Genomic DNA, 13,965 nt, shown 5'->3' with positions numbered 1-13,965 from the left:
GGCTTATGTACCACAAATTCAGAATATTTTTGTGGCTCATCATAGTTCAGTGTTGCACTATAAACCATGCTCCAGAAGGAAGTTCTGTAAGCTCTTGCGTTGACTTCAATTAAAAATTTATATCAATACCATCCTCATTACTCAATATCCCTCTTGCTATTTGCATTTGGTGGTTCCTCCAGTCTTCCTCTCCTTTTCTTTACACGCACCGTATGAATATATAATTTGCCCATCTATTTCTGCAGAACCGTTTGACTTTCTTCCTCTCCTTTTCTTCGAGAGCCTGCGGGGGGGGGGGGGGGGGGGTTTAAAAGCAGAGCAGTTTGACTTTCTTCTTCAAAAAAAAATGTTTTTACTTTCTGAACAAAATGTTTATTATTGAAAAATCAGGAAACTCTAGAGCACATTATTGTCAAATGGAAGTAAAATTATCGATTGTTCTCATTTATCCGCGTGTCCAAGCAGTTGGTCATGGCTAGTGTTGACCAGAGAATCTATTAAATAAATTAAAACCAAAAGGTGCTTGATTGCAGGTGTATTCTCAGTGTCATATGGTTGTATCTTCTAACAAATTGTGGTTGATTGACCTTTAGAGCCAGAGGCACTAGCTACTGACGATCACTTGCTTAACGACCTCAAGTACGCAAACACTGGGGCATCATGCCTAGGCATCGCCTGATTGGCATAATATGGAGTTGACTTTGAGGAAGAAGACGAATATAGCAAGAACGGCAGGACCCTGCGCCCTGATGATCTAATGCCTTGACCTTGCATGCAAAGTCCACTCCTAACTAATCTCAATCATGCATGAGCATGTTTCCATGATCAAGTGCTAGAGTTGAAAAAAAGATAAAAAATAATACAGATGTCAACTTCGATCCACAGGCAAATACAAAGGACATGCTGAATGGTTAGTAAATACAGTGTAGTTCTACACAAACACCAAATATATGTGCTACACAAAGCACCACGGATGACCATAAAAAGAAAAATAAACACTACATATTCTACATAGTTATAATTTGATATCACCTAGCCCACTTATTGAAAGTATATACAATTTGGAGACACAGATTCGGGATATATCCATATATATTGTTGGGATATACACACTGAGGTCTCAGTTAAGAACAAAAGGGACAGGAGCATATAGATAGTCCTACACTATTGTAAGTGCGCAACAAATGAGATTCTTGATAACGCAACTCAATGGCGACCATAAAAAGTTCAGATTACGATAATGACTAGCAGATATTCACCTCTCATCTCATAAGAAATCATTTCTGCTCATGAAAATTTCACCAAGAACTCTCTCTATTTTACATCAAGAGCCTGTTACATCACGCCAAATCAACAGTGCCGCCGTCTATTACACATTTTTGGATAAGAGAAAAATACCCTCAAAATTCGCTCTCTCTCACGCACTTGATAGATCATCTCTTACAAAAGTACAGACAAAATGAGAAGGAAAATTGATTATTTAACTATTTGCCACTCTTATCATATGTCAATTCAATCTCTCACCGATATATGAGGCTACCTGAGTCACTGAATGTAGACATGATGGCAAATTTGTTACCACTCACCCGTAACAGTGGCAAAAAGTTAAATATCTGGAGAAAATAATTACTACCCCAAACAGAGTCAGCTATATGAACAGGCTTACTCTGCCCGGTCATCGAGAGCTTGAACGCAGCAGAGCATGCAGCCATTCCAGTGTTACTACCTTCAGAGCTGATAGGGGATCACAAATGGCGATCGGCGCGTGGCATCGGCATGGTCTTGCGTTCATGTAACTGTGTACGTGCTGAGGCACGTAGGTGTTAAACAACCGCGGCTGCTACAGCGGTGGCGGTGGAGGTGAAGATGGAGGCTTTAGCTGCGGTGACCATGCTGCTGTATTTTTGGTCTTCCAGAAGGAAGGACCGGACGGCGTCTATGCATGGCGCGGCGACGAGCCGCTGCCACGCCTCGTCGGCTTCGTGGCCGCGCTTGAGGAACACCTCTGTGGCATCGACGCGGCGGACGCGCCACATGTGCGCGAGCCGCTGGATCTTGCCGCGCTGGCGGCAGGCGAGGCGGGACGTGTTCGCCTTGATCTCGTTGACGGCCGCGTCGAGCATGCGTGCGCGCTCGTCTTCATCGACGTCGAGGCCGCGCGACCGGAGGTACGCGTCGAGCTCAGGCACGCCGATGGCGCGCCATATGCCCCTGGAGTACTCGGTGCGGCGGGGGTCGAAGGCGGCGGCCACCTCCTCGACGAGTCCGCGCCAGCACATCTCGTCGACGCGGCGGGCGACGAAGTCGTGCAGCACGGGGAGCTGCACGTCCACCCAGAGGAAGCAGCACTCGTACCGCTCCCGGAACGCGCGGCGGTCCCCCTCCACGAGCTCCTCGACGTACGAGTTGGACCCGCCCGCGATGATGGGGAGGCGGCCCCGCGCGGCTGTCGCGGCCGCGGTGCGCGCGGCCTCGCAGCGGAAGTCCGCGGCCGTGAACTCGGCGTCCGGGTGCGCCACGCCGAGCAGGTGGTGCGGCACCCCCGCGCACTCCTCGGGTGCCATTTTGTTGGTGGCCACATCCAGGCCGGCGTACACCTGCATCTTGTCGGAGTTGATCACCTCGCCGCCGAACCGCAGCGCGAGGTCGATCGCCAGGCGCGACTTGCCTGTCCCCGTCGCGCCCAGCACCACCACGGCCTTGTGCTTCGCCGCCACGCGCCTACCCACGACCGACAGCTGCGGCGGCACCGCGACCGCGGCGTCCGGGAGCGTGATCGCTGGCGGCAGCGGCATCGTCAGCCTCGGGAAGGCGGGAGCCGATGCCATGGACAGTGGCATAGCGGTGTATCGCAAGCACGAATCTCTCAGTTCTAGAGCTGGCGCTTGTGATCACTGGTCAGCCAGCTATCAAGCTCGTGCAGAGCTTGGTTGCTCGCGTTCTTGGTGGTCGCTTGCTGCTCTCGGCGTGCAGGACCCGAGGGTATTTATAGGGGTTAACCGGCTGGTCCAAGTGGTAGTAACTAATACTGGTCTGGATGCGGCGAATGGAGCCAACTCATCATTGCGCGCGCGGTTTTGCGCTCGTCTTAGGGATGATTGGATGAAGAACGAAACCCGCATGGTGTTGTAGTGGACTAGTGGCGGAGATGCCAGAAAATTTCTTGTTTTTTGGGGACTTGGGGTTGGTCTGTCCCGTTTCCATTCCCAAGCTACGCAGCCTTTGCCTGTCTGTGAAACCTCAGTGAAACTCAGGTGGCGTGCTTCAACCATGGAGGAAGGAAATGGTTTCTCAGATGCAACGTGACGTCGTCGTTGACGTGTGAGGCTCACTAAGAGTTGACTCACATATCACAGTGACGTTTCGTCGGAGGATCTCTTTCCATGTAGGAATCCTGCAGGTTGATCTTCTACGTACTGAACTGTACGTGCACGCGAGTTGCTTCTGAAAATTGGCCTTCTGTTCTCAGTGTTTCGTTCAGATTGTCAGATAAGCTCTCAATGCAGGGGGAAAGAAAAGGAAACAAGGTGTTCTGGATTTCTGATTATATAACCAACCGGCAACCTGATCGGCGAGACCAGCGGACGTCCACGCCTTCAACTTGGCATCTCAAGCTGGTTCAGAGCTCATGCTAGCCGAGCACGTCCTGTCTATTTCCCGGCGCTTTTCGGCGGATCAGGACACTTTATAATGACTGCAGTTGACTACGGATGGGCGATGGAGAGGACTTGCGTTTGCTCCTTCATAATTCGGTCTAGATAGGGTAGGAACGAGTGCAGTTCTTCGGCTGTCACAACAAGAGTTGATCTCGATCTCCCTGTGGAGAAAATCGCTGGTCTAGGTGTGTCTAGTCGCTTTCTTTTCTTCACGTAGACAGAGGATCATGATCCTTCAATATTTCTTTCTTTGAAATGGTTCAGATCATGCTATAGTCTCTGTCAGGCAGAACAGCACATGATGTGTTAATGATGCACCAACCGCAGCCGGTGGACTGGCTAGTCCAATGCTATAGCACCAATATCTTGTGGCTAGCAACTACATTCAACGGATGACTCTCGAGAATCATTTTTTTTAAGAAATACAGAAGGGTTTCTATAAAATTTGTGAGAACCGGCGTCGAGCAGTATCAAACGCAGAGGATGCGAGCGCAACAACGTGCACTGACCAACTAGGCGCTGCTTCTTCTCTCGAGAATCATTCACCAAAGGAAAATTATCAAAACGGTGCCCTTTAATTTTTCGTTTGTTTTGACGAAAGCAAAAAGAGATTTTTTTTGTTTTTTTTCATGCATACATACCACCTTGCAGCTCGTTAGACTTCTGTTGGCGCCAACAGATGGGGGAAACATATATTGTCACACTTGGAGATTTTCAATGGTGCAAAGCACTAGGCTAGAACCCGAAAGGCATACATCTTGTGTTTTTGCAAGTTGCAGGAGTACGGTTGTAGCCTACAACTTGACTTCTAGGGCAGTCCACTTTGCATTGCACCAAGTGCTGTTTTAGTTTGGCTCATCGTAAGGACAGGACAGTGCCGCGGGCCGCCCTTGGCAAGGCGCCAAGCCGCCAACCACACAAAAGAAAACGCATCGTGGACTCAAGTGGAAGACGATCGAAGCAGTGTGGGCCGCGCAGAGGAAGGATTCTTCGTAGCTGATTACAACAGCGACAAAGGCAACGCAAACAGCAACAAAACAAGCAACGGCAGCTACGAAAAAAGGTAAACAAGACCCTACACCACACATCGTGCATGCACATCCTCTGGATCGATGTGTGTGTACAGTGAAACTGGGCGCTAGCTCTGTGCGGACGTGCACAGGGGAGAACTGAAACAGATCAGATCAGGTGCCCCCCGAGTGGTACGTGTCAGCCAGGCCCCCGAAGTGGTAAAAGACTCGAACCGGTGGCTGATCGATCGCCTGCGGTGCGGTTGCTCCTCCGTGCGCTGCATCTGCTGATTCCTAGTGCGCCCGACGCCGGAGACCCGCCCGGATCACGTACGCAAAAGCGTCCACACGGCACGCCAGCCAGCCCGTGGGGCGCGGACAGCGCGGGGTTCGGTCATGCGGTTGGAGCGGCGGGCGCGTACGGCGGCGGCGGCGGCCGCATTGCTCGTGGAGTGGAGGTCGCGCGCGCGTGCCGAAACGACGTGACGGTTCTCGCTGGCTCGGTGGTGGGGTGACCGCCGAGCCGAGGGCAATCATTCGCCTACGGATACGAGAGGACATGGCGAACTGCGATAGAGCACAGAAGTGGAAGTGGAATCCGTTTGGTAGGGGAACACGCGACGCGACGCGTACGGGAGGATCGCGACGCGCGAGCGCGAGACGTGTGTTGTGGTGCGGTGCATGCGCGGCTTTTTGGGAGTTGCGGCTCGGTGCGCTTGGGCTTCCCGCCTTGGCGCGGGTGCGGTCTTGTGGACGGTCCAGGAACTCTGCTCAATAGTCCAACCCGTCCGGCCGCCGTGGTGGTGCCGGACGGCTTACCCCAATCAAGTTGGTACTCATCAGTCATCTCTCAACCTATCTACCATCTTACATCCATCAAAGCTTCAAAAAGCGTTCTTAAAATGGTAGATCGTATGCGAAGGCATTTCCTCGGCCGAGCCCATCTGAAGGGAAAATGTAAGGTTAACTGGAGTAGTAAGATATGTCGCTCGACTACCAAAGAAGATTTAGGAATCCTTAATCTCAAAAACCTCTCTCATGCCTTTGGCTTCGATGGCTATGGAACTAATGAAAGGCGTCTTATAAGATATGGGTGGGATCAGAGATCCCATATGATGAATCTGACATAATGTTATTTGTGATATCAACAAACATCATCATTGGTAGTGGTAATAAAATCTCCTTTTGGAACGCAGCATGGCACCGTGGACAGCGCCCTCGTGATTTTGCACCGATCTATTATGTGCCTCAAGTAAAAAAACATATCGCTGAAGAATGCTATTGCTGACTCTACTTGGGTTCGCAATGCTCCATAAGCCATGTGGGATGATTTTATAGAGTTTGTGAATCTTTAGACTGCGACCTAGCAGGTCCAATTACATGACAACTCCCATGATGACATCACCTGGAAGCTTTCTCCAAATGGGGAGTACTCAGCGAGCTCGACTTATAAGACACAATTCCTTACCTGACATACTACAATTTGCTCACTCTTCTGGAGGGTCTGGGCGTCACCTAAATGAAAATTCTTTGCCAGGCTAGCGAACCTAAATAGGTTGTGGACCTTAGATCAGTTGGACTGTATAGGTTGGCCTTGTAACCGTCATTGTGTGCTGTGTAGGCTTACCCCTAAGACTAGACATCACCTCTTCACAGAGTGCTGTTTCACGTGGCGCATTTGGGCCGAGCTAACACTTTGGATTGGCCACCTGATGGCCCATCCAAATTCATGGCAGACTTTCTCCTCCGTGCACCAACGGTGGATCACTATGGTGTATGGACCAAACATTTCGCCTAAGGGTTTTAAATCGTTTATCATACTTATCTACTGGGAAATTTGGAAAGAGTGGAATAACATAACCTTTGATTGCCTTGAGCACACCTCGAGAGGAATCACATAGAAGATCAAAGACAAGACATCTCTGTAGGCTTTTGCTGATGCACGATCTTTTGACTGCTTTATTAGAAGAGAATAGGCTTAAATTTGGCCTCTGCCACCCCCACCCCACACACTTTTGTCCTAGTTCTTTTCGAGATCTTTTATTCTTCTTTGGATCTGGCTAACGGCTGCACGTGCATCCAAATGGACTTATGCCCGCACACTCCTAATTGGGAAACTACTTGATTAGTTGGTTTCCTAATCAAGCCACCTATCCAGAGTAGGCATCCGCGCGCGGCAATGCCTGGGCTAAGCCCACTACTATTTGGTGATGAACGCAGCCACACCCTCGCTTCCTAGCACAAGACAAAGACAAAGCTGCTAGGGTTTTATCTTCTTTTTCTTCAAAAAGTAAAATGTTCACATATTGATATGATATGCATCTCATATGAACATGATATGGTCACATGTTGTGGAAAAGGTGAATTTTCATATCTAGTGCTATTCAGCATATATGATAATATGAACATGGTGATCAGTCTCCATATAACACACAACACACAAATTTCACTCAATTTCAAACAATTGCCTCAAAAAATTTCTGACTAGATAGGTGCACATATCATATACTTAACCTGTGGTGCATATAGCACTAGAGTTTAAACTTAAAAAACACATACATAAGCAGACAAGCTCACATATCACATAATAGAGTGTGAACTAGAAAATTCATATAAAAGGCTTGTCATGTATAAATGAATTGCTTCTGAAACTGCATAATTGATAAACAAGATACACTTATAAAATTCATATAAAAGGCTTGTCATGTATAAATAAATTGTTTCTGAAACTGCATAATTGATAAGCAAGATATGCTTATGAAATTCATATAAAAGGTTTGTCATGTATAAATAAATTACTTCTGAAACTGCATAATTGATAAGAAAGATATGCTTATGAAATTCATATAAAAGGCTTGTTATGTATAGATAAAATGCTTCTGAAACTGCATAATAGATAAGCAAGATATGCCTATGAAATTCATATAAAAGGCTTGTCATGTATAAATGAATTGCTTCTGAACAATCATACAATATGTTTATTAAACTTCTGGGTGTTGAGCTTATTCATTGTAGAAGATAACTCAGTCAATATGTGCTAAAGTTGCCTACACAATAGTGTATATGTGCCTACATGATATAATATGTTTGCATGTATACAACCATTAATTTGCTTACATAATATAATTAGATTTGTTTGCCGACACTAAAATGAAACAACAGGTCATCATTACGAGAAAAAAAGAAGCATGAAGTAGATCGCTCAAATTAAAAAGCGCATATGCTATGACAGTATGCCACACTAGAGCCTTCATTCAACCAATTATGTGAACAAACACAAAAAAAAGCAGATCATTTGAAGGGGACAAAATTCATATAAGTTCATTGCCATGCTTGTAAGACAAATTGCCCAAAAAATAATGATCCTCTGAAAGGAACAAATTCATATATGTTGTGCTGTGATTTGAGAGGTACATTAGAACCGAAATCAAACCTTTCCATTCCTAATCAAGGCATGCACTGAGAGAAAGAGGGAAACATGCAGGAAGCAAGGCACGTTCGTGTGGATGGGAATACCATATGTTCTTCCCCTATTCACCAAGAAAACATAAAAACAATTTTGTTGAAATGTGCATGCAATTAGACTAAATTCAGAAAGCAAAATAGAAATGATGAGAAGGCAAATTAGATAAATCTACTCCATGTTTTGAACAAAAACCAAAGAAATTTGTGTGGAATAGAATCTAGAAAATTATGAACCAATGAACAATCATCAGAGCTAAAAATCCAATGTAGTAAATTAGTATGCACTGTGTAATTCCTAAACACAAATAAATATTAGGACATAAGCATTTTTTTGGGTATAATCTTCAGAAAAATTGGTGCAATGAAAAGCAAATTGATTATGCAAATTTCAAAAGCAAATCCATGTTAATCTTAAGGCAATTTGATTGAAACATCTTCTAGGCTAATTGGCACATCAAAAAAGCACATGATGATGTGCGACACACCGACCTCCATCGTCGGCTTGCTGCACTGCCCCTCGCCTTGTACTGCCACCGACATGACGAATCCACAGTAGTTTCCCATTGGCTAGTTGGTGAAGTCACCGCTACCCATGGGGCTACATCCCGGCGTGCCTCCCCGGCTAAGGGGATGGGCTGTGGTGAGGTCGATGGCGAACTTGCCACACTTGGATGCGGGGATGGAGGACTCGGCCAGGGGGACGGCGTGGTCCACGCCGGGGATGAGGAGATCAAAGTTGTAGCCCAGATTGTCGGACGCGCCAGCGACGCTACGCTCGCACCATCACTCGAGGCGAGCCCATGGGCTCCCAAGCACCGTCGCCGACCGGGTGGAGGACGAGCCACACGCTAGGGTTGGAGTGGCGCATGCGGTCCGTCCCCGGCGAGGGCACGGATAGTGTGACCATGGACACCATCGCCATGGGGGAGCCCGACAGGTCGTGCATCATCATCGACCACCCCTTCCCCACCGCCTTGCGCTCCAACGGAGGTGGAGGGGCGCGCCATCCCGGAGCCCCTGTTAGCGGAGTTGGTAGTTCAACGCCACGCGAAAAATGCACAATCGGATCGATTTAGGGATGGAAACATAGGGGATAATGCAAATCGAATCGATTTTAGGATGGGAACAAAGGGAAAAAGGCAAATCAAAGGAACTCACCTTCTTGTGAGCCATTCCTCGCTTCAGATTCTCCAATCCACTGCATCAAAACCACATCGCATAAATCCACCTCCAAATCAAAAATCGAAATCGTATTAGGGATGAGAATAGAGGGGAATTGCGGCGGCCCCCCATATCTTCAATGAGCACGAAGTGCTCTAGCAGAAGAGCTTTCCGAGAGAGCAAGATGGAGCGAGAGGGAAGGGAAACGTATGAAGAGATAAGGTCAGCGTGGGACCCACCTTCTGGTGCCTTATCCAAGCGTTATTAGATGGATCAATCAGCTGAACAATCTAAACGGGTGTAGGAGTAGAGAACACAAGTGTTTGCCTTTTTCTCGTCCTTTAGACTTCCCTACTCAATATAACAGTTGCCTCTATTGCCGCTTGGTTAAAAAAAGGTACCACGGCCTAGCGCGTCACGGTCAGTCAAGTCAAGCAATAACAAGAGGATGTCAGTGATTACGGAAGAGACTCGTCCTGTCCGTGCCCATCATAACAAGAGTTCCCCCGTGTTAAAAATAAAATCATAACAGGAGCCGGTAGAGCAGAGCACCCGAAAAAAGGGAACAGCACGAGCAAGCCTGGCTACAGTACAGATTTCGCGTCACGGGACGTCGAGACGTCGCGGTTCATTTAGACAGCGACGGCCGGGCTGTGATGAAAAGGCGGATCGAGCCCGGAAAAGGGGAAGAAGAAGCAGAGCAAAACCGTAGAATCCCAGTATGCAGATTGCAGAGCTGAAGCGCCTGCATAGGCACATAATCTCATCTAGAGACAGAGACGGCACCCAGGTAGATCCGGACCGACTCCAGAGTCCAGACTTGCCTCCGGAAGGGCAGTCATACTACCAAGTGGTTGCGCCGCGCCACCAACTAATGGCTTGTCAATCGGTCCACATGTATGGAAGGAACGTGCGTGAACTGGACAACTGCGAGAGACATCAAATTTCTCCAGCGGCCGTCGCGCGCCAACGCTGGCATGGACGTACGGGCAAGACGCTCTGTTCTCAGCACGACTGCAACCTCAAAGTAGCAGGCCCATGTTGTTATAGACCAGAGGCTTAGCCCTGCGTTGAAGTTTTACTCAAAGCAAAACGAGACCAGAGTCTGCCGTGGGACGCCAGCTTACAGACGAGTTCAGCATCACACAGGCCAACACACTTCCTTGATTCCATCGACCAAACAACATTGGATGAAGATGATCAAACAAGGCCGGCCGAACGGCCTCGGTGACCAGTGGCAATGGTCAAGCGTCACGCGAAGTACAGACGGTCGGCCCGCCGTCCGGCAGCAGCGCCACCGCCGCCACCCTGCTGCCGCCTTCCTCGGGCGTGAGCAGCCCGGAATTTATGGTCATGTCGGTCCTGACGTAGCCGGGTGCATGCAGTTGACGCGCAGCGCGGGGTGCCTCCGCGCCAGGATCCTCGAGTACGCGTTTAGGGCCGGCTTGGACACCTTGTACGCCGAGAAAGCCACCGGCCACCCGCGCGCCTCCACCGCGCCGGGCCGCCGGCCTCCATGTCCTCAAGGAACGTTGCCAGCAACTCGTCCAGTCTCTCGACGTCGTCCAGCTCGTGCTTCAGCTCCTCGTTGCTGAAAAGCTGCACTGGTTGATCGGACACGAGGCGTGCACACAGGCATTGGATTGATTAATTGGAATGGTATATATGGTCACCAAAAGCAGGGAACTTGCTTACCCTGAGCTGCCCAAACTCTGAGGAGACATTAACGATTCTTCCATCGTCGGAAGCCGGCAGCGGAGGCAGCAGCGCCTCGATGACTTACTTTGTGCCGTAGTAGTTTGTCCCCAGGCCTTCCTTTCCAGCGTCGTAAGTCTCCCGGCAACTTTTCCACAACCATTCAAGCCTCTGACTCTGATCCATGCCACGCAACTGTCGCATGCGTAAACCAAAATAACATTATCTTGTTCAAACTGGCCAGCGAGCAAATTGAAGTTCGGAACACGCTAGCTAATTTCCTGCACTTAATGTCCGTTTGACGATTAACAGACCCCATATAATACCTCCGATTCGACGATGTTAGGAAATTAACCAGCGAAAGCATCATATTGATCTACCGAAACGATGCAAGCGAGATCATAAACGGCACCAGATGTACGATATTTGTTAACGAGATTCAGCTTAAGTCTACATTCCTAAGATATGACTATAGACGCTACTCCTCATGATTCCGATACTAGCCGCTCTGGGTCTCGATAGTACCATTGTCGTCTCCTGCGAACCTATCATTATGCCTTAATGGTTATAACAATGGTCCTCTTTTCATATTTATGAGGAGGTCAGATTATAAGAATCATATTCTAACTCCACTATATACCACTAATACAATTTTAAGTCTAATACATAATTAGCTCCATACAATTATTCGACACATATCTAACAAACTTTATCTTAACAAATAATCTGCCACCTTGAAGTCATCATGTGTAAACTTATGTACACCAAACTTGAATTGTCGCCTTTGCCGCTCAACGAGAGCTACCCAATAAATTTGACTTTACTCAGACCCACCGCCTTCCAAAGACACTACTATCCCTACAACTTCAGACTCTATGACTCCACCTGCAGCTGAGTAGCTTTCTCTTCTATTAGTACAATCTCTTTGCGAAATTAGATTCCTCTTCACCCTTGATACATGTCTGACTCACCAAATCTTGATTTTGATAGCACATACTATAATAACACGATAGCCTGTGTCATCATAAATAGATAAAATTAGAATCACCATACTTTATGCAGAAATCAGAATCACCAGACTTTACAAACAGAACTACTCCCTGTTGGACATCACATGATAAGAACCGATTGAATCCAACATTCATACTTTCAATTGATTGCATTCTTGATATTGAGAACTTCACTGTCGTTTTCTAAGTCACATTTAAATTGCCATATTAACATTGTTCTTCCACTTAGCTGTCAGGTTACAATTATCCGATATCTTACACCATAACTTCCTGTAGCCTCAAACTAACTGAATTACTCAAGTTGCAAGTAGAGAACTCCCTAGTCTCTACTCCCTTCCAATTCAGCCATTGATGCATCTCCATGCCCTTTCAATCCACACTTCAGAAAACCTGCATATGCAATTTGAATCGATCTATGCTCTTATCAATTTGAAAATGTGCAAGCTCTCTCCAATACAAACATGTACCCTAAGACTCGCATCCACGTGCTGTCACACCACAAAGAACAATCATCACCAGCCCTCATGCTCATATGTCATTTTTGCCGGTCTGTTCATCTCTGCTACCCACGGTATGACTGGCATGTCATCATCAACCTATCCGCTTTGCACCACGATATGTTCACCTCTAAATGAACTATTTGTCAATCTTCCCTGGACTGTTCTACATGTGCCTACAAACTATTCGGCCCCGATCTGTCTGCCTCAAACAGACCACCAGTGGACTACTCTGCTCCTCGACCACACTAACCTCCTGAGCACTCTATTGAAAACACCACCATCAAACTCTTATGAGTCACCATGACTACGGACGCTACTTCCTATTGTTCTGACATTGGCCGCTCCGAGGTCTTGGTAGTACCTTCGTCGCCCCTTGTGAACCTATCATTATATCGTTATGGTTACAACAGCGATCCTACTCTTATATTTACGAGGATGCTTGATTAACATAGTCTTATTCTAACACAAGCATCTATCGCTAATATAACTTTAAATTCAATATATAATCAGCTCCATACAACTATTCGACATATATCTAACGGATAAACTGCAAGATGTAAACCTCACCTTTTTCCTCGTTCGTTGAAGTAGCATCAACATGATCTTGGACGTACTCAAAGCCACCAATTACGGCATTATTCACCTACCAATAGAGATAAGCATTTGATCGATCAGTCACCGACTGTGCATATCAAACATTGAAAATTAAGTCCGAAAGAAAGCCAGTAATTTGTTACCAGGACGGCAGGACGTCTAGCTTCGCAAAACGGGTCTTCAAGAAATAGGCCAGTCGACCGATGCTCGGAGAATCGGAGACCTCCAGCTGATGGAGGATGACACCGGAGAGCCCCAGGTCTCCGAGCTTCTCGACGGCCGCCGCGCCACTCGTCTCGTCCATGGCTGTTAAGACGACGGTGACGCCGTTGCCAGCCAGCTGCCGGCACACCTCTAGCCCGATCCCTTTGTTCCCGCCGGTCACCACAGCGATCCTGCCCGGCAACGGCGCGCCCGCAACAAGTAGTAAGTAACTAAGTACTACAGGCAAGAGCAGTAGACCACAGCATGCATGGAGATATTTACATGGTGCGCACGTACCTTGTGCTCGGGAGACTGGAGATGGTGGCGCCCTCCATGAGCTTGCACCACGAGCTTGGGCAGCAGGATGGGAGAAGGGAGATTTCTCGCTCAGATAACTGGTCGGTAGCCCATGGGCCGTATACTCAAAGAGAAGAAAGAGACTCACAGCTATCGATCACTGGTGATTCGTTCTCCTAGCTTGGTAGTGGACTGGTGATCGCTCGATTGGTACAACGTTGTTTGATCAGTTATCTGAATTCGTGTGGTATTCGATCAGTTGTGTGGCCCGGCGACAGAGATTAAATAGATAACTGACCAATATCGGGCAGCATGGAGACAAGCCCCCTATTGTACTACTTTCAACACTGAATATGGGTGGTCTTTTTTTCAC

At 47.7% G+C, this 13,965-nt stretch overlaps 1 protein-coding gene and 1 pseudogene across 1 annotated transcript; both read right to left on the bottom strand.

The window, feature by feature from the left end:
- Positions 1-1,280: 1,280 nt before the first annotated feature.
- On the bottom strand, positions 1,281-3,849 carry LOC133913615 (adenylate isopentenyltransferase 5, chloroplastic-like). The gene has a single exon (XM_062356810.1). It carries the CDS (start codon positions 2,838-2,840, stop codon positions 1,824-1,826), a length of 1,017 nt encoding a protein of 338 aa, XP_062212794.1. The 5' UTR covers positions 2,841-3,849; the 3' UTR covers positions 1,281-1,823.
- A 6,687-nt stretch (positions 3,850-10,536) lies between these two features.
- On the bottom strand, positions 10,537-11,031 carry LOC133910817 ((-)-isopiperitenone reductase-like; annotated as a pseudogene).
- Positions 11,032-13,965: the final 2,934 nt, after the last annotated feature.

This window comes from Phragmites australis, chromosome 3, assembly GCF_958298935.1.
Source record: "Phragmites australis chromosome 3, lpPhrAust1.1, whole genome shotgun sequence".
NCBI lineage: Eukaryota > Viridiplantae > Streptophyta > Magnoliopsida > Poales > Poaceae > Phragmites > Phragmites australis.
The sequence above is the reverse complement of the archived record's forward strand: the minus strand, read 5'-3'. Positions and strand labels throughout refer to the sequence as shown.